The sequence below is a fragment of the Pelophylax lessonae genome, assembly GCF_965119305.1.
Source record: "Pelophylax lessonae genome assembly, chromosome: 3".
Taxonomy (NCBI): Eukaryota; Metazoa; Chordata; class Amphibia; order Anura; family Ranidae; genus Pelophylax; species Pelophylax lessonae.
This window is the reverse complement of record NC_138770.1, coordinates 605,223,522-605,246,079: the sequence shown is the minus strand read 5'-3', so window position 1 is coordinate 605,246,079 and position 22,558 is coordinate 605,223,522. Positions and strand designations below refer to the sequence as shown.

The 22,558-nt window shown below is 42.8% G+C and overlaps 1 protein-coding gene across 2 annotated transcripts; it reads right to left on the bottom strand.

The window, feature by feature from the left end:
* Positions 1 to 3,431: 3,431 nt before the first annotated feature.
* Positions 3,432 to 18,609, bottom strand: LOC309549644 (protein FAM177B-like). Of its 2 annotated transcripts, none has more exons than XM_082250025.1 (5): positions 18,512 to 18,609; positions 13,683 to 13,832; positions 10,198 to 10,264; positions 7,273 to 7,370; positions 3,432 to 3,643 (listed from the first exon to the last, which is right to left on the bottom strand). In XM_082250025.1, the coding sequence occupies exons 1-5, from the start codon at positions 18,533 to 18,535 to the stop codon at positions 3,446 to 3,448; spliced, it is 537 nt and encodes a 178-aa protein (XP_082106151.1). In that variant the 5' UTR covers positions 18,536 to 18,609; the 3' UTR covers positions 3,432 to 3,445. The 2 variants fall into 2 exon arrangements, with proteins under 2 accessions (XP_082106151.1, XP_082106150.1); XM_082250024.1 differs by having other exon boundaries at positions 13,683 to 13,835; positions 18,512 to 18,572.
* Positions 18,610 to 22,558: the final 3,949 nt, after the last annotated feature.

Genomic DNA, 22,558 nt, shown 5'->3' with positions numbered 1-22,558 from the left:
TGTAGGTGTCAATGAAGGGGGGTCAGTGTACGTGTCAGTGTAGGGGGGGTCAGTGAAGGAGGTCAGTGAAGGGGTCAATGTAGGGGGTTGTTAGTGTAGGGGGAGGTCGGTGTAGGGGGGTCAATAAAGGTGTCAGTGTAGGGGAGTCAGTTTAGGTGTCAGTGTGGGGGGGGATCAGTGTGGGGAGTCAATGTAGAGGGGTAAGTGTCAGTGAAGGGGGAATCAGTGTAGGGGAGCCGTCTAGGGGTCAGTGTAGAGGTCAGAGAAGGTGTCGGTGTAGGGGTCAGTGTAGATGTCCGTGAAGGGGGGTCAGTGAAGGAGGGGCAGTGAAGAAGGGGTAGGGAAGAAGTGTCAGTGAAGGGGGGCCAGTGTATGTGTCACTGTGGGGGGGGGGGGTCAGTGAAGGGATCAGTGTGGGTGTCAGTGAAGGGGTCAGTGTAGGGGGGGTCAGTGTAGGTACCAGTGAATGGGGTTCAGTGTAGGGGGTTCAGTCTAGGGGGGGCCAGTGAAGGAGGGTCAGGGAAGAAGGGTCAGTAAAGGGGGGCCAGTGTAGGCGTCACTGTAGGGGGGTCCGTGTAGGTGTTAGTGAAGGGGTCAGTGTGGGGGCGGGGGGTCATTGTAGGGGTGTAAGTGTAGGAGTCAGTGAAGGTGTCAGGTAGGTCAGTGTAGGAATCAGGAATGTCAGTGTAGGGGTCAGTGTAGTAATAAGGTAGGTCAGAGAAGTGATCAGGTCGGTTAGTGCAGGAATCAGATAGGTCTGTGTAGTGGTGAGGTAGGTGTCAGTATATTAATCAGGTAGGTTAGTGTAGGAATCAGGTAGGTCTCTGTAGGTGTCAGTATAGTGATCAGGTAGGTTAGTGCAGGAAACAGGTAGGTCAGTGTAGTGGTCAGGTAGGTCTGTGTAGGTGTCAGTATAGTAATCAGGTAGGTTAGCGTAGGAATCAGATAGGTCTCTGTAGTGGTCAGATAGGTCTCTGTAGGTGTCAGTATAGTGATTAGGTAGGTTAGTGCAGGAGCAAGGTAGGTCTGTTTGGTGGTCAGTGTAATTGTCAGGTAGGTTTGTGTAGTGGTCAAGTAGGTCTGTTTGGGTGTCAGTATAGAAATTAGGTAGGTCAGTGTAGTGATCAGGTTGGTTAGTGCAGGAATAAGGTAGGTCAGTGTAGGAATAAGATAGGTCAGTGTAGGTGTCTGTCATAGGTGTGCGCACAGGGTGTGCCGAGTGTGCCTGGGCACACCCTAATCACCTAGGGCACATTAGCATTATCGCTCTGTTTGCCAGTGAGGAGATGGGAAAGATCTCCCTCGGACCTGCTCTGCCATAAGAGAAGTGCCACACACTTCTATTTCACTTTGCCAGCAGGGAGAGTAATGTACCGGGGCCATATACATGTAGGCAAACACATGCATGTGTATTTAAACTTTGGGGTGCACACCCTAATGCAATAGGCTGCGCACACCTATGGTGTCTTTGTAGTGGTCAGGTAGGTTAGTGTAGTGGTCAGGTAGGTCTGTGTAGGCGTCAGTATAGTAATCAGGTAGGTCAGTGTAGGAATAAGGTAGGTCTGTGTAGTGGTCAGCTAGGTCCGTGTAAGTGTAGTGGTCTAGTAGATTTGTGTAGGGGCGCAAATTACTTACCTTGCCCCGGGCGCTGACAACCCACGCTACGCCACTGGTCTCAGAACAGAACATATTCATTGGTCTGCAAAGTAACGTGGCGAGCACTGATCAATAAGCACTCACTATTGCAAGAAATATGCTGCTATACAGCCTCCAGTGCTGTTTTCTAAAGTTTTAAAGAGCTGAACTGTTACACCTGCTGGAGACAAAGATGGAAGCTGGTGATCATATAAGGTACATGCCCCTGAGGACCAGAAGGGTGGGGAAGATCATAACAGATCATATCCTATATCCTATGAAGAGTGTTATTTATGAAAACACGAACTGTCCCCCTAAAATTCGGAACCAGTGGTATAATTCAACTCTTACCCTAAACTCAGAATGACCTACCCTGGTCCAAAAGTCATAACTGTTACAATCAGCGTACATTTGACTCTCTGTGCTATGTCATATACTGCATGAGCCCAAGAAAAACAAAAAACATAAATCCAGATGAATTTGCACATTTATCATAACTGTACATATTCATACAATTTTATACTTACAAACAGTTTGCGTTTACTAATCATTTTTTTTTTTTTTTTTTACCAGCTGAAATGAGGAAATACTCCATAAATTATACACCAACAACCAATTTGCATTACTATCAGTAGCTATTTATCCATTCCACCTCTTACAATGGGACTATTCCCAGCTGGAATTTATGAACAAACACCTGCAATTCTGATGTACTCTCAGGCAGGCAGCGTGGATGATGCTACTCCTGACCCGTCCTCCCAAAAACAGGAAGGACAAATGGAAATAAAAAAAAAAGAATGCCCAGATACAGAAAATGGCAGTTTCAAGTACTGAGATGTTCGAGGGCTGATAAATCTACAGCTAAATTAAAACAGCTCATTTAATTCAAGCAACTTTGCCACCTTATCCCTTGTTTCTTGTTCTGTCCATCACTTATACTCACCTTTGCCATACCTCCCTGCCAATCTGTCAAATATCTGGTGGTTTTGGTCCTCCCAGGATGCAGTGCTTGGCCCTGAGCAGCTAATCGCCAGGCCCAAACACAGTTACCTGACAAGGGGGACTGTTTCGTCAACCTTGCCTAAGTTCTGACACTATTTGGATCTTACACAGGGTTCAACTGAAATCCAGCTTGAGAGAGCAGAGAAGGTGGATAGGTGCGCGTCATGCAGTGGGCTAGTAAGGGCCTGAATGGGCAAAGCTTTTTAAGGTGTACTGTTTTTAACACTGAATGTAGAACTAATATTTTAGCAGAAAGAAAAATGCATATTCCTGTTTCAAGAATGGTAGTGGTTCCAGTACATTGAGTTCCTTGTCTATTACCCAAGACTTAGTCAACCTGCAGATTTTCAGTTGTGGACTTGAACCAAACGTGGCTCCCAACATCCCTTTTTATTAGATTTTGCCTACCACTGTTCTATGCAGTGGACAGAAAGTCAGGACAGTAAGGCGGAAATTGCTATATTTTTCTAGTCACCTCCTTCTATCAGTAAAGGTAAGAGCACAACCTGTCTACTCTCACACCAACAATGTAATAAGAAAAATAGAGGTGATGGGAAATCATTGACTGCCACGCTGTGCTACCATCTTGCCTCATTACAAGAATTCTACTTGTTACATTCTACTTTGTCCATTCTTCTATATCTTTGGATAAATGCTACAGCCTTTAAAGTATACAAGATCCTTGACAGTTGGTACACCCAGGTTGGCTACCAAGCTTCATGAAGGTCCATCTCCAGCTTTCGTAGTCACCAACTTGAAGACCATCGTCCTTTTCACATAAATCCATTTGTGTATGTAGATTCTCTTATTATTTCTCATTCAGACTAGTGTTGGACTCGTGAGTCTCCGAGTCTAGATGATATTTGTCTTCTGCATCCAGTGATGTCTCTTGGCTTTGAATGGTTCCATATTCCATGGTCTGCATCTGTAACTGATCCTTCTCATTTAGGACTTTTTTATCTCCCATTTCTTCAATATAAATACCATCATCCTCTTCATCGCTGTCCTGAATAATGAAAAGTATATCTAGATAAAAAGTGGACAATCGTGCTTCTCAATATTTACTAGCTTGTATTGGAAGCTTAAGACTCTAATAGGCTTTTTAGGGATGACAAAAATTGGCCATACATGGGGAGATGGGGCTGAAAACATTTCTCTTTTGAGCCAACTGAACGCCTAATCAGTTATATCTGATGATTATATTTAATAGAGATTGTTGGAAAGACTGGGGGCCCAGCTTTAAGTAGCAGCTTTAATGTGACTTTAGAGCAGCCGTAATACTGCTTTTAAAAAATAAATACTAAAAGTCCACAGGAATGTACTTTACAGATGTGTATTATTCTCGATTTGCTTGGGTCTCCAAGGCAAGTGGAATGCAATTCAAATAAACGAAGTTATAAAAACAAAATCAGACGAAGAAGAACCCAGTCACGCGACCTGTCAAAGGTCTAGCATTTTGTAGGGTTCATTAAACTTTGATAGTTTTAGATCAAATTAATTTTACATTTTCTTTTTAATGCCTATAAGATATATTTAAACTGATGTTTTATATCTGTTTTTAATTTATGTTTTTTTTTCACAAATAAACATTTATTATAGGGTTCTATGGCAGGATTTCCCAAAACATTTAACTTTTTTAATTAAAACTAGAACAGAGCTTGTCCTAATAGTTAGGCAGGGAGGGGAATGAAGGAAAAAGGAAACGTGGTTTCTAAATAGGAATGTCAATTTTTTGAACTTTAAAGGCTATTTTTAGCAGTGCAGTTCAGGATAGACAGTTAGGGTCCTTTCACACAGAGCGGACCGTTTTTTGATCCGCTCAGGCACTTTTTTTTTTTTTTACGGACACGGATGACACTTGTGTCATCCTGTCCGTATGTCCGTTTATCATCTCATCCGTTTGCGGATGATAAACGGAGATAATGTATGTCAATGGGATTGCGGATATCAGCGGATGACACCGCTGACATTCGTTTTTACGTCCATTCCGTTTTTTTAAACGGAAGAAAAATAGGGTTCTCTTCCTTTCAAAAAAACTGAACTGATCGGAAAGGATGCAAATCGGATGTCAGCGGATGGTCATCCGCTGACATCCGCAATCCCATTGACATGCATTATGTCCGTTTTTCATCCATCAAAAGTATGGGATGAAATACGGACATACGGAGCGCCCGTGTCAAAGGACCCTTAAACAATTGAAAACAACCCATAGCCCTCACCTGCCGGCCTCAAAATAAAACTAAAAAATATTTTTACTCAAAAATTCATATTTACCCTACTTTAAAAAAAAAAAAAGAAGGTTCTTAAAATTATTTTTTATAAGCCCTGACAATAATGCATCATATAAAGAAAATACAATGTTTCCCCAAAAATAAGGACATGTCTTATAATAATTTTGGCTACAAAAAACACACTAGGGCTTATTTTTAGGGGATGTCATATTTATTTAGGGTATGTAAAATGAGGATCCTAAAAAAAAAAAAAAAAATCCTGATCCTTTAAAGCATAATAGACAGTACAGTGCTTGTGCTGTTTCATTTACACATCTCTATGGTATGTTCTGAAAAACCTAGAATAAAAACAATAAAATATTTTGTAAAAAAATCCTGTGCCTCCTGTCTTCACTCCCTCTGTCAGCTCAGGAGTCAGCATTATGACATAATTTTAATCCCCCCCAAAAAAATCTTGGTTAAAGTCCTTAAAAATTATGTAATCTGTTTTGTAAAAAGATTATACCAGTATAAGGTGCAGTGTGTCTCCCTTTGTAAATGTATTGTGGAAAATTCCTTGTTTACAGCGCCGCTGGGCGGTCATGTGACCCATCGGGGAGCTCTTCTTTTCTGCTCTGAATACTGCAGAGGGAAGGGACGAGATCCCCGCTGACGCCAGCCCACTCCGAGAGGGAGGGGCTGAAGACATCAGCCGGGAGGAGAGGCGAAGACCTCCAGCGGGTCATGTGAGTGCCCAGCAGTGCTGTGAAAAAGGTATTTTACATAATACAGTTACAAAAAGAGACACACTGCACCTTATACCGGTATATTCTTTTTACAAAACGGATTACATTTTTTTACAAGGACTTTAATAGGGCTTTTTTTCGGGGTAGGGCTTATATTGCAACCCTCCCCGATAATCCAGCTAGGTCTTATTTTCAGGGTAGGTCTTATTTTCAGGGTAGGTCTTATTTTCAGGGTAGGGCTTATTTTCAGGGACATGGTATATACAAAACCACTTAACATTATCTTTAAAAAAACACATGTATATGATGCATCTTTATGAAAACAACATTTTCACTAAGAAACATATAGCATAGGAATGTCTGTGATTTGGCAGTACAGCAAAAACCTAACACAATCTAAATTGCCGATCCTTTGAGCATTTTTGGTAATCCCATGTCTCCTGAGCTTTGCCATTGGCTTATAATGTGATGGGTAGCCAAACTGGCCAATAATGGGACACAGAAAGGTTAAATGAAGAGCCTATCTTCCTAATGCAGAGATTGGTCAACATTTGCCGAGAAGAAATTCCTAATGTAAGAGGTTGTTCATTAGGACAACTAGAAATGTGTGCAGGTAGTCGGAGTAGCCTGCAGTTGCAAAGCATGGCCACTTTTCTGACTTTTAGGTCATCACTTCACTTTAAAACTAGATACAAAAGTAAAATCATTTTGCATATAAAATGTTCAAGGCAAATACATATTAAGAAATAGGTGGGAGAAGTGGTCCTCAAATTGGTTTATAAGAAAGAGGGAGCTCAAGTTAGGATTTTTCAGTCTAGTAATGTTTAATGATCAGGCACTGATCCTAAAGAACTGCAGGCAGTGATGGGCAAGGCCATCTTACTGAAAGGGCATGCTGGGCAGTTGCCCGGGGGCCCCACTCTCCCGGGGGACCCAACCTGCCCAGCGACCCAGCCCCAGCCAAGCATTAGTCCCGATTCCCGTGTGCATCCCACCGCCGAACTTAGCAGGTGGCAAGCGCCTGTCAGCCCTGCACTGCTGTCAGGCCACTTGGGCCGTGGAGGGGGGCCCACAACTGCAGGAATGCCTGTCCGCCTCCACGGGAACAGGCACACACAGGACAGTGGAGTCTGACTCCCGTCTGTGTGTGTGTTCCCCGGACCCAGCCACCGAACTTGGAAGCTGTTATTACCCTGGCACTGCTGTACCAATAAATATCGCCTTATCGATAATTTGCATTTTTATTCTCGTGGGTGATTGTGTAGGCCGGGCCCCAGTGCACTGCATTGCCCGGGGCCCTTTAATGCTCTTAAGATGGCACTGGTGATGGGCTCGGGAATGTTCGAATCAAGCCGCCATGAAGCCGGCTCATAGGCAGCGTGTGTATGTGCAGCTCCTGGTCGGGAAATGCCTCACTGTCTATAACTGGTGGTGTGCAGTGCCGGCTTCCTGGCTGGATCGATCTGAACACGCCAGAGCCCATCACTACCTGCAGGTAATGGAAAATGTGGTTACACTCCTTATACTTTGTAGCCATATAACACAGCAGGGAAATGTATAGAATGTGTAGAGTATGACAATATGCACAGTATGTATTCAGTTACACATCTATGTCGCTGAGTACAGTTCCCATACATGTGCTTATCCAATGTATTTGGCTGAAGAAGACGTTATTTTACCTCTTCCTGTGCTCTGCTGTATTCATCAATAGCATACTGATATTTGGGAGAATTCAGACCAAACAGGCTTGCCAGTTTTCCTCCAAGGAAATCACATGCTGCAAGACATAAGACACAACATAGCTATTAGCCACATAAGCTTTTTTTGCAGTTACAAAATCAGTGTTGCTCAGGGTTAAAGCGGGCAACCAATGGTGAGCTACTGGTAGATTGTGATTAGTGGATGATCAGCTGTTAAAGTGATTGTAAATTATCGCATAGTAAAATAACCCATTCAGTTTAAAATAGAAATAAAAGGCAAAACAATGTTGTATAGATATAAAAATAAAAAAACCCCAACATTATAAATAATTTTTTTAAGTAATCACATTCCCTCTGTTCTCAGCTGCATAAGAGCTGGGGGGGGGGGGAGCAGCAGCACACTGAGCTTTCCAGTGAATGGCTGTGCAGCAGGGGCGTGTCAAGACAAGCCTGATCATTAGAGGAGAGTACACTCACTGAGTTCCCAACACAGCTAAAGAACTGACCACGATGTGCTCACTTGCTTAGTGTGGTCAGTTCTTAATAGGAAAGCAGAGAAACTGGCAGGAACACCAGGGATTTTTGCATAAAAGAAGCAATACAAAGAGAACAGGATACTTTCTCATACCAGTACATGGTACAGCAGGCACATACCAGGAATATGAAGTGTTGGGGGGAAGGAAACACTTTCTATTATACACCCTAACTCCCCCAAATTTCAGCTTATTTTGAGGGGAGCAAGAATTAGAGGTATAATGTAACCACCCGTTGTGGACAGAGACTTCAGTAGGCTGTTAAGAAGAATATGTTTGGGCTCTTCTTTGAGATCCATCATTACTGCTTCGCAAAATATAAATTAGGAAATGATAGGACTTCTAATGAAAATTTTTCAAGCAATCACAGCATTTATTTTGTCCCTGCCCCTAGCCAATCTTGTTATTCGGAACCTTATAAACGCCATCTATGTCCTCAGTGATGTCTATTCCTGCAATGTTGCCACCACCAGTGGACCTATTCTTTTACATCTAATCCACCTTAGGCTTACATCACACTTAGGATCCTATAGCTTGTGACAACTAAAATACACAAGAAGAACATTCACCTGCTTTTTATACATCGCTTGCTGCAAAAAATGCTGCAGAAAGTCACCAGCAAGAGGATGACACTTCGCTTATCCAGCTGGCCTTCAGGAAACATGTGCAAACAGTTCAATATTTCATCTCCCTGCTGTGTCTTCTATGGAGTTCCTGTGGGTAATGGGATAGCACTCTTATTGGGATCTGGTCCTCATGTAGAGTCATATTTATGATATTCCCAAAGTATGTGCAGTGTATCCTGTTGTACAAGATGCCAGGCTTTAGAATCATGGTGGAGAAACCACTAAAAACACAATGACCTGGGCTATACTGCTGTTGAGGTAACCAGGGGCCAAGGAAATGGTAGGGCTATCCATGGACATAGCAACATAATTAGTCAGGATAAACAAAAGACACAAGTCCATTAAGTTCAGCCAAAGAAAAAATAAATACAATAAAAATCCTGCATTTTTAGGCCCATTTACACCTATGAGTTGAAGTAGCATACAATTACAATCCATATTTTGTTCATTTTTATGGGCACCCCAACACACTAAGGGTCCTTTCACACGGGCGATCTGATCCGATACGCCTGTCAGATTTTCAGGCGGATTGGATTGGATGCTCCATGCATCCCTATGGGGCAGCGGATGTCAGCAGAGACATCTCTGCTGACATCCGCTGCTATCTGATCCGATCCTGTCTGTGAAATCTGGACGGATGGAAACCCTATTTTCCACCCGTCCAAAGGATCGGATGGGATTGGATCAAGAGCGGACATGCGGACCATTCTCATCCGATCTCCCCATAGAGGACAGCGAGGATCTGACACCTCCGTCTCTGCACACAGAGCAGAGACAGAGCTGTTACCTGCCTGCTCAGTGGGGATCGGCGGATCGATCCCCTGCTGAGCAGAACGGACTCCGTTCAACGTGGGGGGTTCTTTACTGTTAGGGCTACAAGATTGTGGAATTCTCTACCACAAGAGGTGGTTTCTGCGGGAAGTATGGTGGCTTTCAAAAGACTCTTAGACGTACATCTCAAGGATCAGAACATTCAGGGGTATGTGAGATGATTACGGCCACACACACCTACACAGGTTGAACTGGATGGACTATTGTCTTCAACCTCACCTACTAATGTAACTATGTAGTTTCTCACTACTAACAGGCAGCACTTGAAAAAGTCTGATAACATTTTTATGGAATGGGTCTCATCTTTCAGTCTCTCTACACTCTCCTGTCAGCATGTTGCTTTTTATCACATGACCACTGCACCGCACCTAACATGGACTTATTCTCCTTCTTCCAGACTGATACAAAGTCAAAACCAGGTACTTCCACTACATGCATTTAGTGCCAGGTCACATTATGCGGTGCAGGAACCGCATGCAAATTTGAAAAGGAATCGCATTCCTGTTGAAATCACATGCGGTTCAAATCGAACCGAATCCGCACTCAAAATTGTGCAGGACTCTTTTTTTTTGGCCGCACCAGAATCAGATCACCCGTGCAATCTGATCCTGCAAATCACACTGTGTTTTGCAAACCAATTTTGGGGTGTCGTTAACGTAACATACACACCCGCAGCGATTCACATTGATGGGGTGAGATTTGGATGCGGTGCAGAATCTGCTGTGAATTCGCAGCACACCAGTGTGAACCAGCCCCGAAAAAAAAGAAAACATTTACACGTGTATTATTTAATGCAGAGCTGCATTAATGGAAGTTTTGTATCTCTGCCTGGAGTTCAGCTTTAATTTACACTCAAAAACTTGTGAAATGGTTCCAAAGGAGGCAAAACTTTACAGAGTCATCTTATTACTCACTATAAAAGGCGGTGGTGGCAACCCGAATTATCCAGAACTGTACATATGTGATCCAGCTCATCTGCGTCTGCCGAAAAACACAACAAGAAAATTGTTACTGCATGAAATAACATTTCCCAGAATTCCATGCAGGTGGAGGATTGTCCATCCGTACTGCTGGGTCCAACCAGACGGGGATGTAAACATTAGTCAGGGAAACAATAGAGCATTTTCAGTGAGGACACACATTAACCACTTAAGCCCCGGAGGATTTTCCTGCTAAACGACCAGGGGGTATTTTGCGATTCGGCACTGCGTGACTTTAACAGACAATTGCGCGGTCGTGCAACGCTGTACCTAAACAAATTTGACGTCCTTTTTTTCCCACAAACAGAGCTTTCTTTTGGTGGTATTTGATCACCTGTGCGCTTTTTACTTTTTGCGCTATAGACAAAAAAAGAGCGTAAATTTTGCAAAAATAACAATATTTTTTTATATGAAATTTCCCCCCCAAAAAAATGTAAAAATCAAAATTTTTTAACATTTGCGGCCAATTTGTTTTATCCTACCTATGTTTGGTAAAAAAAAAATCGCAAAAAGCTTATTTTGATTGGTTTGCGCAAACGTTATCGCGTTTACTAACAAAGGGAAAGATTTTTGTCATTTTTGTTGTTTTTTTTTAAACGCGTAATGGCGGCGATCTGCGATTTTTTTTGCGGTACTGCGACATTGGGGCAGACAGATCGGACCCTTGACTGACATTTTTGACACTTTTGGGGTTACCAGTGACATTTCTACAGTAATCAGTGCTATACATATGCACTGTTACTGTAAAATTACACTGGTAGTGAAGGGGTTAACTTTATTTGGGAGGGAGGGGCTGTGTGTGTCCCTAGGGGCGTGCTTTCTACTGTGATTGGCTGAGGCTTGAGGTGTAAGGACACTGATCAACGGATCTACATAGTAGATCCGTGTGATCAGTGTTTTTACACCGAGGAGAATGACAGGCAGCTTGTTTACACAAGCCGCCTGACTTTCTCCCTCTCCCCCGACGATCGCCGAGTGACCGGCGGACATCGGGTCTGCCAGTCACACGCGCGGGGGGGACCGTGACCGCGCGGGCGCACGCTCGCTCCCCAGACCCTCCCAGGCTAGTGACGTTAATTAACGTCACTCTGCCTGGCAGGGGCTGACCGCCGCAGTAAATTTACTTGGGGCGGTCGGCAAGCGGTTAAAGGTTCCGTCCATCTCATAATTTGGTAGATGCTGGAAGTTTAACCAGTTCTGGACCGGAAGGATTTACCCCCTTAATGACCAGGCCATGTTTTGCGATATGGCACTGCGTTACTTTAACTGACAATTGCACGGTCGTGCGACGCTGTACCCAAATAAAATAAATGTCCTTTTTTCTTACTAAAAATAGAGCTTTCATTTGGTGGTATTTGAGCACCTGTGCGATTTTTATTTTTTACACTATAAACAAAAAAAATTTAAAAAAAGCGACAATTCTGAAAAAAAAAAAAAAAACAATATTTTTCACTTTCTGCTATTTAACATTCCCAATAAAAAAAAATTAAAAATCAAAAATTTTCATCATTTTAGGCCAATTTGTATTCTGCTACATATTTTTGGTAAAAAAAAAAAAAATTATCCCAATAAGTGTATATTGATTGGTTTGCGCAAAAGTTATCGCATCTAAAAACTAGGGGAAAGATTTGTCATGTTTATTTTTTTCTTTTTTTTTACTAGTAATGGTGGCGATCAGCGATTTTTAGTGGGACTGCGACATTGCGGCGGACAGATCGGACACCTGACTCTTTTTTACCTTTTTGGGGGGGGGGGGGGACCAGTGACATTACTACAGTAATCAGTGCTAGAAAATATGCACTGTTACTGTACTAATGACACTGGCAGGGAAGGGGTTTACACCAGGGACAATCAAAAGGTTAAATGTGTCCCTAGGGGGTGCTTTCTAACTGTGGGGGGCCTTCTGAATGAACACAGAGACCTGTAATCCTAAATAAGAGGAAAACAGGATCCCTGTGTTCATCACTGACAGAACAGCGGTCTGCCGTGTTTACAACAGTAGACCGCCGTTCTGTTTCCACGACAACTGTGGCCACCAGACACGCTGATCAGCTTCCCCTGTGGCAAATGGGCATGCGCCTGCACCCCCGCTAGCGGTCCCATGAAGCGACGTACAGGTACGTCGTTTCACAGGACAGAGCCGCCATGCCACCATAAAACTACGGCAGCTGTTCGGCAAGCAGTTAAAGTATATCTAAACACAAAAATATAAATGTAATATATTGCAGTTTACTAATCTTTAGATGTGGTGGCTGCATTAGTTTCCTTTTCCTTTATTTTCACCTGATAATCCGGCCATTAACAGACTGTCATAGGGCGGCTACATTCCTTCACTGTATCTCTGGAGGAGCAGTGTAGCAACCTTTGGACAGTACTATTGTCAATGTAAACCTGGGTAGAGGATGGTGTTGGATGGACTATGATATTTAGCCCTGGTTCACAGTGGTGTGATTTGTTGTGCGATTTGACAGTTCAAAATTGCATGACAAGTCGCACCCTATTACCAGCAATGGAGCCGTTCAAATCGTTGCAACTTTGAAACAGGTTCCTGCACTACTTTTTGGGATTTAATTGTGACATGCATAGAATTGCCCAAGCAGCAATTAAATCAGAGGTGCAAATTGCACTGATCTGCAGCTGTGAAATTGCGCTGAAGTAGCACGATTTCAAAGCCGAACTGATGTGAACCAGGGCTTATGTGGACTTATTTTTACAATGTTTTAACTATATAAACAAAAGCTGACCATTGTAAGTACACTTGTCAGTGGTAAATGGGTTGTTTCATCCCTCTAACTGACACTTTTACTGGACAGCTTGGTGTGTTAAAGAAAGCTGAAAAATAACAGACTTACCAGGTAATGAAACTGTTATGGGGGGGGGGGGGGGGGGGGGGAACTCAGAAAAACAGAAAACTGCTGAGTTAAAAGAGAAGTATGACCAAAGCTTTTTTTTGGCCATACTTCTCTTGTGGGCCACAGGAGTACACTTACTTTTTTCTCCTGTGACCCAGAGTCAGCTTATAGCAGGATATTGCACACTATTAGCTGATGAGGCAGAGCCGTACCAGGTTCAGGAAGGATCCAGACAATATTGTTGGGATCCACCCTGCTGCCTAATTGACAGCTGGCTTCACCTTTCAGCACGACTGAAAGGGAGAGCCAGCCATACCAACCTTCCCTCCCAGGCCGGGGCGAAAGCGTGCGCTGGAGGAGCAGAGTGGAGAGCGTTGATTGACAGTCATGGTTCTCCACTTGGAGCAGACTGAGAGCTGAGCGATTAGCAGTCATGTGATCGCTCAGTTCTCAATATTGGCGTTGGACAGCTGCAGCAACACACAGATCCATGATCCATTCTGGCTAGGTTAGTTTGTGTCTTCTGTCCGTCAGACTAAGCAGACTGAGTCAGAATGATATCCATACCGTGTCCACATTCCGAAAGTCGATTCTCTGGTCTTCCTCCTCCTCCTCCTCTTCCTCTTCTGTGCTGTACTCCTCCATCACCTCTCCACTGGCAAAATGGATTATCCTTCTGGGGAGTCTCTTCTTCTCCATGTCTGCAAGCTCAACTTCCTTCTGTCAGATAAATGCACACAGACAATGAGATTGGGGCAAATATATTTTGATATCATAGGCCTGAAGCTGATCATACACTATACAATCTCCTTTAGATCTACCATTAGCTATGTAATGCAAAGGACTGCCCGAAGTGATACAAACTGAATAGATTTATTTGTTTTGACTGCATACTACATAGTTTAGGTGAATTTAAAGGAAATTTTGCAGAGATTGTACAAATAAAAATTGTATAGTGTATGGCCAGCTGGGGGAGTGACGATAAACATCACAACCTGATTGTACAATAACATAGCAGTCTGTGATTAATCTACAAATGAGCACTTGGAAACAATTGATTAATCGATGAATAAAATATCAAACAGGTCAACACACGTGGTATCTTCTGGACTGTGCAATGGACTGAAAATATTAAAAGCATAATTTATCAGTTATGGATCTTATGATGGCCTCACATATATTGATTAGTTATCAATCTTATGATGGCCTCATATATATTGATTAGTTATCGATCTCATGATGGCCTCACATATATTGATTAGCGATTGGCTCAGGCGTGTTCGGGTTGTAGTCCCAACCCACCTGAGCAATCCTGGCAGAAAGCTGTCCCTTCACACCACCAATCTATAAGCAGTGAGACATTTTCTCGGGCCTGCAGCTACACATACACACGCCCAGACTAGGCTGCTGATGATTGGCAGTGTGCAGGGACGGCTTCCTGGCAAGATTGCTCAGGTGGGTTTGGACTGCGATTTGCACATCTGAGCCCATCCCTAATATTGATCATTCAATGCAGCTAAACGGAACACATTGAATACAAATCATAAACCAAATATGCATTATTTCATCAATTAGCTCTCAACAGGATTTTGTCAAATCCTATTGGCTGCAGCAGACATTTCCTGATTGCTTCTGGACAGGCAAAAAATATCTGCATGCAGGTAAAGAACCAATCAGAACACAGATTTATATGATCAATTTCATTGGATTGTACAGATCTCTGTTTGCATTATCTCTTGATCCCAAAGTGCAGAACAATACAGTTTGTGCTTTGTTGTTCCATAATTTAATTGATAATGAATCGCTTGATTTATGATTGCTTGCACCTAGATTGATCACAAATAGCTACATGTATAGCTGACATACAGCTTTACCAAAACTATGTAAGAGCCGGTTCACACTATTACGACTTGCCAGGCGACTTGGTCAGCCTGGCAAGTGGCGCACCGTCGGGTCCATTGAGTAGTACAGGACCGGTTCTAATAGGAGTGACACAAGTCACTCCGACTTAGAAAAAGGGTCCTGTACTACTTCGGGGCGACCTGGAGGCGACTTGCATAGACATTCATTAGATGAAGTCGCGGTGCACGCGACTTCACAGGTCGCCCCCGAAGTCGGAGCGACCTAATGTGAACGGGGACTAATATGAGGATGGAAGGAAACGATCTATCCAATTTGAATCCAGGCCTTCATTTAAGAATACACCACACAATGTTTTGAACCAACCTGGCTCTTCTTATAGAATCAAGAGCATTGATGGTAAATTTACTAGATATAGGCGGCCTCAGCTGTGGCCTCTGACATCCCCAGGGGGCCGCATATATTAGTCACTCTAGGTCTAGGTAATGCTACAGAGGATTGTCAGAGACTGCTGACACACTGCCGATGAGGTTCCTTTGATTTTCTATAACCATTGGGCCTCATGCACACTGGACATTTTTTCTGAAGTCAGTAAAATCCTCATCATGTTATCCTATGGGGTTGATTTACTAAAACTGGAGCGTGCAAAATCTGCTGCAGCTCTGCATAGAAACCAATCAGCTTCTAGGTTTTATTGTCAAATCTTAATTGAAAAAGCTGAAGTGAGAAGCGAATTGGCTATCATGCACAGCTGCACCAGTTTTAGTAAATCAAACCTTGTGTCCATGCACATAGGCTGTTATCAGCAGTTTTTGGCAGGGGCATTTTCTGGCTGGGAAAAAAAACGCAGAACTAGTGGGTTTCAAGAAGAGTTTTTTATCTGTAAAAACACTCTAAAGCTGGCCATTCACTAGCCGAAAAATCGTTTGAACTAATTTTCATAAAACGAAAAATCAACTGTGCGAGGAGATGATCATGCCATCATGTAATGACCGTATTTCAAACGATAAATTGTTCAATGGACATAAATGAATCAGTTTTTCGTTCATTTTGTCACATATGCCCGATGCAAACAGTTCAGGCGAGAAACACATTAACCTTTCAATTTATCGTTCGTTCGGCAGAATTTTCCAAACTGTTCCTTCGATTTTTCGGCTCTGAAAAGGTAAAACCAATTTTCTATTTGTGCCCATTAACTGGACGAAAAATGAATGAACGGACCAAATGACAGATTTTCGAACAGTTTTTCGGCTAGTGTATGGCTAGCATAACTGATAAAAAGCTGAAAAAAAAAAAAAAGAAAAAAAAAACGCTGAAAAACTTGGCTATTTGGCATTTATCAGCGCTTTGGGCCATAAACTTTTATGAGACTACAGTTTGGCTAAAAAGCATTTCAGCTGAAAAGCGCTACTGCAAAAACGCTGAAAAGCTCACTCTACAGCTAATGCTACTGGCTTTTTTATAACTTCCAGTGTACATGAGGCCGAAGAGTTATAGACACAAAAATTGAAGAAGTGGGATGGAAAATGTTTCTTGAAAACATTTCTAGCAGTGTATGTGGTTTTCTTTTGTTTAAAATCCAATTTTGCAGTACTTTCCAACGATATTCATCAACCTGTTGATTGTACTGAGAATTTTCATGTGAATGTTCATTCAAAAAATCTTCCAGTGTAGGGCCAGCTTTGGTAAATTTTTTGTTTTGATTACATAAGTATCCCTGATGCAATTGGTTGTCTTGGCTCTGTTGCACAGAAAGGTTCATGTAACAGCCTCCAGCCTACAACACACCTAAAATCCATTGACGATCTTAGGAATAAGGATCTAATAATTAGGAATGAACCCATTTATTTGGTAATCTTGATATAGCTCACATTCACATTGGTATGATTTCATATGTCAAATCGGAGCCAATTGCACTGTCTCAGTCGGTGCAACGCTGACTTTGCGGTGCCGCACTGATTCCCAAAAGTAGTTTCTGTACTACCTTTGGCGACTTCGGGGGGCGATTTCAATAGATATCTGTGCAGGAACCCACACAGGTGTCTGTGAAATCGCCTCGAAGTTGGACTGATTTGCCGGTTTGAAATTGTGTGAGTTCAAAATGTCACTAGTGAAAAATGTAGTAATGTCATAGTAGTAGTAATGTCACTAGTGAAAAATGTCAGTTAGGGGTCCAATCTGTCCGCCGCAATGTCGCAGTCCCACTAAAAATTGCTGATCGCCTCCATAACTAGTAAAAATAAATAAATAAAAATGACATAAATATTTCCGCCTGGTTTGTTTGTATAACTTTTGCACAAACCAATCAATATATACTTATTGGGATTTTTTGAATTGCCTGTTTTTTGCCGGATTTTTTATGAATTGCCAGTTTGAAATTGTGCGAGTTCAAAATGTCACTAGTGAAAAATGTAGTAATGTCACTAGTGAAAAATGTCAGTTAGGGGTCCAATCTGCCCGCGCAATGTCGCAGTCCCACTAAAAATCGCTGATCACCTCCATAACTAGTAAAAATAAATCTTTTCATAAGATAAGAACATAAATATTTCCCCCTAGTTTGTTTGTATAACTTTTGCGCAAACCAATCAATATACACTTATTGGTATTTTTTTTTACCAAAAATATGTATCAGAATACAAATTCGCCTAAAATCATGAAAAAAATAGATTTTTTTTTGGGAATGTTATAAAGCAGAAAATAAAAAATATTGTTTTTTTTTCAGAATTATTGCTCTTTTTATGTTTAGAACACAAAAAAAAAAATCACAGAGGTGATCAAATACCACCAAAAGAAAGCTCTTTTTGTGGGGGAAAAAAGGACATCAATTTTATTTGGGTACAGCGTCGCACGACCGCTTATCAGTTAAATTAACGCAGTGCCGTATCACGAAAAATGGCCTGGTCATTAAGGGGGTAAATCCGTCTGGTCCCGCTGAGCCCCGCTGAGCAGGCAGATGACAGGTCCATCTCCGCTCACTGTGCAGAGACGGATCCCTCTATGGGAGATCGCATGAAAACGGACCGCCTGTCCGTTTTCATCCGATTCGAACTTCCAGACGGATTAAAAATAGGGTTTCCATCCGTCTGGATTTCATGAACAGAATCGGATAGCAGCAGGTGTCAGTGGAAATGTCACTGACATCCGCTGCCCCATAGGGCTGGATGGAGCATCCAATCAGGTCCGCCTGAAAAACTGACAGGTGGACCTGATCGGAAAGCCCGTGTGAAAGGGGCCTAAGTGAATTTATTTATCACCTTAATCAGCCACAGAACCTGTGAAATGAATGTGTGTCCTGGTTTAAAGGGATGAGGTGGCAACACTAGTCCCAACTGACATTGACTGTTGTCAGATGGGGGTGAGGAATACACTTGTGCAAACTGCCAACTTTCAGATAACTGACTCTGTGCAGATAAAGGTCTATCTAACACCTTGCCGGGCCTACTGTCCAATGAGGTTCTTCGCTTGACTGCAAACGAAAAGAAGCAAAGAGCAATTCATAAAGGCAAAACCTGTGACTGAAGACGACTGTTACTCACCATTATGGCATTCCCGTCAGACATGTCTGCAGTCTAGTATTTCTTTTTTCTTCTTAAAGTCAGGTGGAAAAACAAGAAAATCAAGATGTGGGAGGATAACTGGTAACAAAGTTCCTGGGGGAGGAGAGTGGAGAGTGACATTGTGAGGTTGGCATGCAGGTAAAGTTGGACACTTGTTATAATATGATTATGCATACCAACAACTGAGACTGGACATGCAAAGTGTGATGTGTTTGGCTGGCTTAAAGATGAATTTGGGGCACAAAAACTTTTAATTAAATATATTCCTCAACTTTGTGTGCAGTGACATCATAACTGTGCTGTATGTAGCGATACCGCCACAGGACCCGCTGGTTACTGGTTCCCCACTATTCCTGCACAGCCAGGCAACACGCATTTCCAACTGGCATCCGGACACAAGAAACCAATCCACGGGCTTGTTTTTGTTGGTTTTTTTGTTGGGGGGGGGGGGGGGACAACTTGTACAAGGTATAGCGATTATTGAATGCCCAACTTGACTTAAAGAACAACAGATGAGGACAAACTTCCTTTTCTATGTTCAAAAATGAAGATCCTGGACTGTACTCCCTCAGGGAGAACGCAATCTCGATGGATCAGTGACAGAATCCTTTTGTAGTCCTGGAGCTCTCTGTCCACTTTAGTGAAATAGCATATAGTTGCAAACTGTATGTAGGAGTATAGTGTCTCTTCAGCAGAAATTCACTCTGTTCTGACACTTGCAGATACTAACAGCCCACCCGGCTGCTCTGAAGAACTTCCCAGGACAAGAGATCAGAATTTAGCACAATGCTGTACTTGGAAAGTATGCTATGTCTGCCTGTCTTCCCCTTGTATGCCCCTGGGTGTGCTGAGGTACTAACACTGTCCTATTCCCCCTACTGCACTGGGCAAGAATCCTGTTTAGGCCTCCAACTGACCAGATCTTCCCATGCCAGCCCGGATGTCCAAAAGTAATGGAGATTTTTGTCTTAGGCTTCCTTTCCTCAGCTCCCATCCTGGAGGCAGAGCCGCAGCCCTGTGGTGCCCTCCCAGACCACACGCCTGCAACCTCAGCACTCCATCTTCTACCCCACTCTCTTGCTGGCCAGGCGCCAACATATTTAAGGGCTGACCCAGCCGCCCTGCCAGGCCCTCTTCCTGGGGATTGGCCAGATTCCCTCAAGTATGCTGATCAGAACCTCATGGCTTCCGCCCACTAGCTTCCAGAAGCTTCTATATCCAGGGAGAGGTACCAGAGTCCTGCCTTGTAGAGCCATCCAGCCTGATCTACACTAACCCAACCTAATTACAGACTCACACAGTTACCATGAGTCATACCAAATAAATTTACCTAAACTAGTTGCACACCGGAGGGTGCTACATGTACATAGCCTGTGCAGAAAGTAGTGTGGGAGAGACCCAGCAGCTTCACCCACTACAGGCTTTCTGCAAAAACTATGGGGGGGGGGGGGCTGAGACAAGAACAGTCACAATGCAGAGAGAGCAGCAGCGACTATTCATTATTAAAGGAAGTTCCTGCACAGAGGCAAAAATGTCACACTGGATTACTGCACAGATCTGGAAGAAATACACAAAGCACACCTAGATTCAAGTAAGAATACATGTCATTGGCTTGACAAGTATAATTCGTATGTGCAATTTTCAAAGTCAATAAACTAAGTTTAAAAAAAAAAAAGAATACACGTCTCTGGTATTTAGACAATCAGCTCCATTCATGAAGATATAACTACTGCTTTAGGATTAGTGGAAAAATACCTCATAGCGTTTTTCAAAAATGTATTTGCAGCTGAATAAAAAATGATACTAAAATACTGGATGTGCTATTTCGTGAATTGATGCAATATTTTTTTTTTTTTTTTAATATTTTTATTAAATTTTTTCAAAACACATACAAAGAAATGGGGGAAAAAACCCAAAAATGTCTTCTTTCTTTCATTTCTAACATTTTCAATTATAAAAACATTGCCTCTTCCTCCTCCTCCAGCCCCCCCCCCCCCCCCCAACCTCATATGTTCTCCATATTAGCCATCGGTGAATTTCATTAACAATCTTTGGAGAAAATATTCTCCCTCCCTCCTCCATCATATTATCATGAATTATACGGTACCCCTAAGTGATTAATTCATATTATCAATCATTAAGGGGAGATATCTCCTATCTCAAAAACCTTTCTACACCCCAGTGTCATGATTCCCCTGTATTGAGGGGGAAAAAAAAGAAGAGGAAAAAAAACCCCGAATTTTTCCCTTTTTCTCATTATCGTGAATTACACTCCTATGTGATTATTTCTATTATCAAATCATAAGGGGGAGATTATACTCTAAACCAACCAATACCATAAATCGTGATACATACAGTGGAAAAAAAGGGGGGGAGAAAAGAAAATGAGGAAGAAGAAGGGGAAGGGATTTATACTTCTTGCTCAATCAAATACTAGTCTCAATGTCTGAGAGCGTCTGTTAATCTATATTTAAAGGGATCCTTTAATTACCTCTAATTTCATTTCAAAGTGAAAGAAGAAGAGAGAGAGAAAGGAAATTGATGCGGTATTTTAGTAGTGAAAACTTGCAATATTTTAACACGGTCAGCCACCAGCTCCTTAACCACTTAGGCTCGGTTCACATTTATGCGATGCGGGAAGGCTGCGAATTCGCAGCCTGTTCCCGCATCGCACACGCACCCCCGGCAGTTCACACTGCCATATGCGATACGCTGGGGGTGTCAATGTAATCTTAACGACACCCCCAGTTTGATCGCATATCGCAGTGCGATCGTGCAGTTCGCACAGGAGCGGATCGCACAAGTGTGAACCACTGTGCGATCCGATCCTGATGCGGCTGCAAAAATGCCTCCTGTGCGTGTTTGCTCCGGGTGCAATGCGAATTTAGCCATACAAACTGTATGGCTAAACTCGCACCGCACAGCTGATCGCATGTAATGTCGGAGCAGTGCGCTCCGACATTACATGCAAACCCGGCACTCGCAGAAGTGTGAACCGGGGCTTAAGCCTCGGAAGATTTTACCCCCTTCCTGACTAGGGGGTATTTTGGGATTCGGCACTGCGTGACTTTAACGGACAATTGCGCGGTCGTGCGACGCTGTACCTAAACAAATTTGATGTCCTTTTTTTCCCACAAATAGAGCTTTCTTTTGGTGGTATTTGATCACCTGTGCGATTTTTTTTTTTTATTTTTTTGATCATGCACTATAATCAAAAAAAGAGCGACAATTTTGCAAAAATAACAATATTTTTCCAAATTTTTTATATGAAATTCCCCAAAAAAAAATGTAAAAATCAAAATCTTTTTAAATTTTTGGCCAATTTGTTTTCTGCTACCTATGTTTGGTAAAAAAAAATCACAAAAAGTGTATTTTGATTGGTTTGCGCAAAAGTTATTGCGTTTACTAAGGGAAAGATTTTTGTCATTTTTGTTGGTTTTTTTTTTTAACGAGTAATGGCGGCGATCTGCGATTTTTTTTTTTTTTTTTTTTTTTTTTTTTTTGCGGGACTGCGACATTGCGGTGGACAGATCGGACCCTTGACTGACATTTTTGACACTTTTGGGGGTACCAGTGACATTACTACAGTAATCAGTGCTATACATATGCACTGTTACTGTAAAAATGACACTGGGAGGGAAGGGGTTAACTTTATTGGAGAGGGAGGGGTTAAGTGTGTCTCTAGGGGCGTGTTTCTAACTGTCATTGGATGTGGCTAGTGGGGTAACAGCACAGATCAACGGTCCTACATAGCAGGACCGAGTGATCTGTGCTTTTACACAGGGGAGAATGACAGGCGGCTTTGTTTACATTAGCTGCCTGCCTTTCTCCCTTCACAGCCGACGATCGCGAGTGACCGACGGACATCGGGTCCGCCAGTCACACGCGCGGGCTTCCTAGTGAACGAGCAGGAGCGCGCCTCCGGCGGCGCGCGCTCGCCCCCTATTGGCTACCAGGCTAGTGACGTACCGGTACGTCACTTTGCCTGGGAGGGGCTGACCGCCACCGTATATAGTCGGGCGGCGG

Coding starts and splice junctions, on each gene's coding strand:
- LOC309549644 (XM_082250024.1), bottom strand. CDS start 18,535: ATGTCTGACGGGAATGCCATAATG. Junction 13,836..18,511: donor CTGACGGGAATGCCATAATG/GTGAGTAACAGT, acceptor TTTATCTGACAG/AAGGAAGTTGAGCTTGCAGA. Junction 3,644..7,272: donor ACAGCAGAGCACAGGAAGAG/GTAAAATAACGT, acceptor TTCATTATTCAG/GACAGCGATGAAGAGGATGA.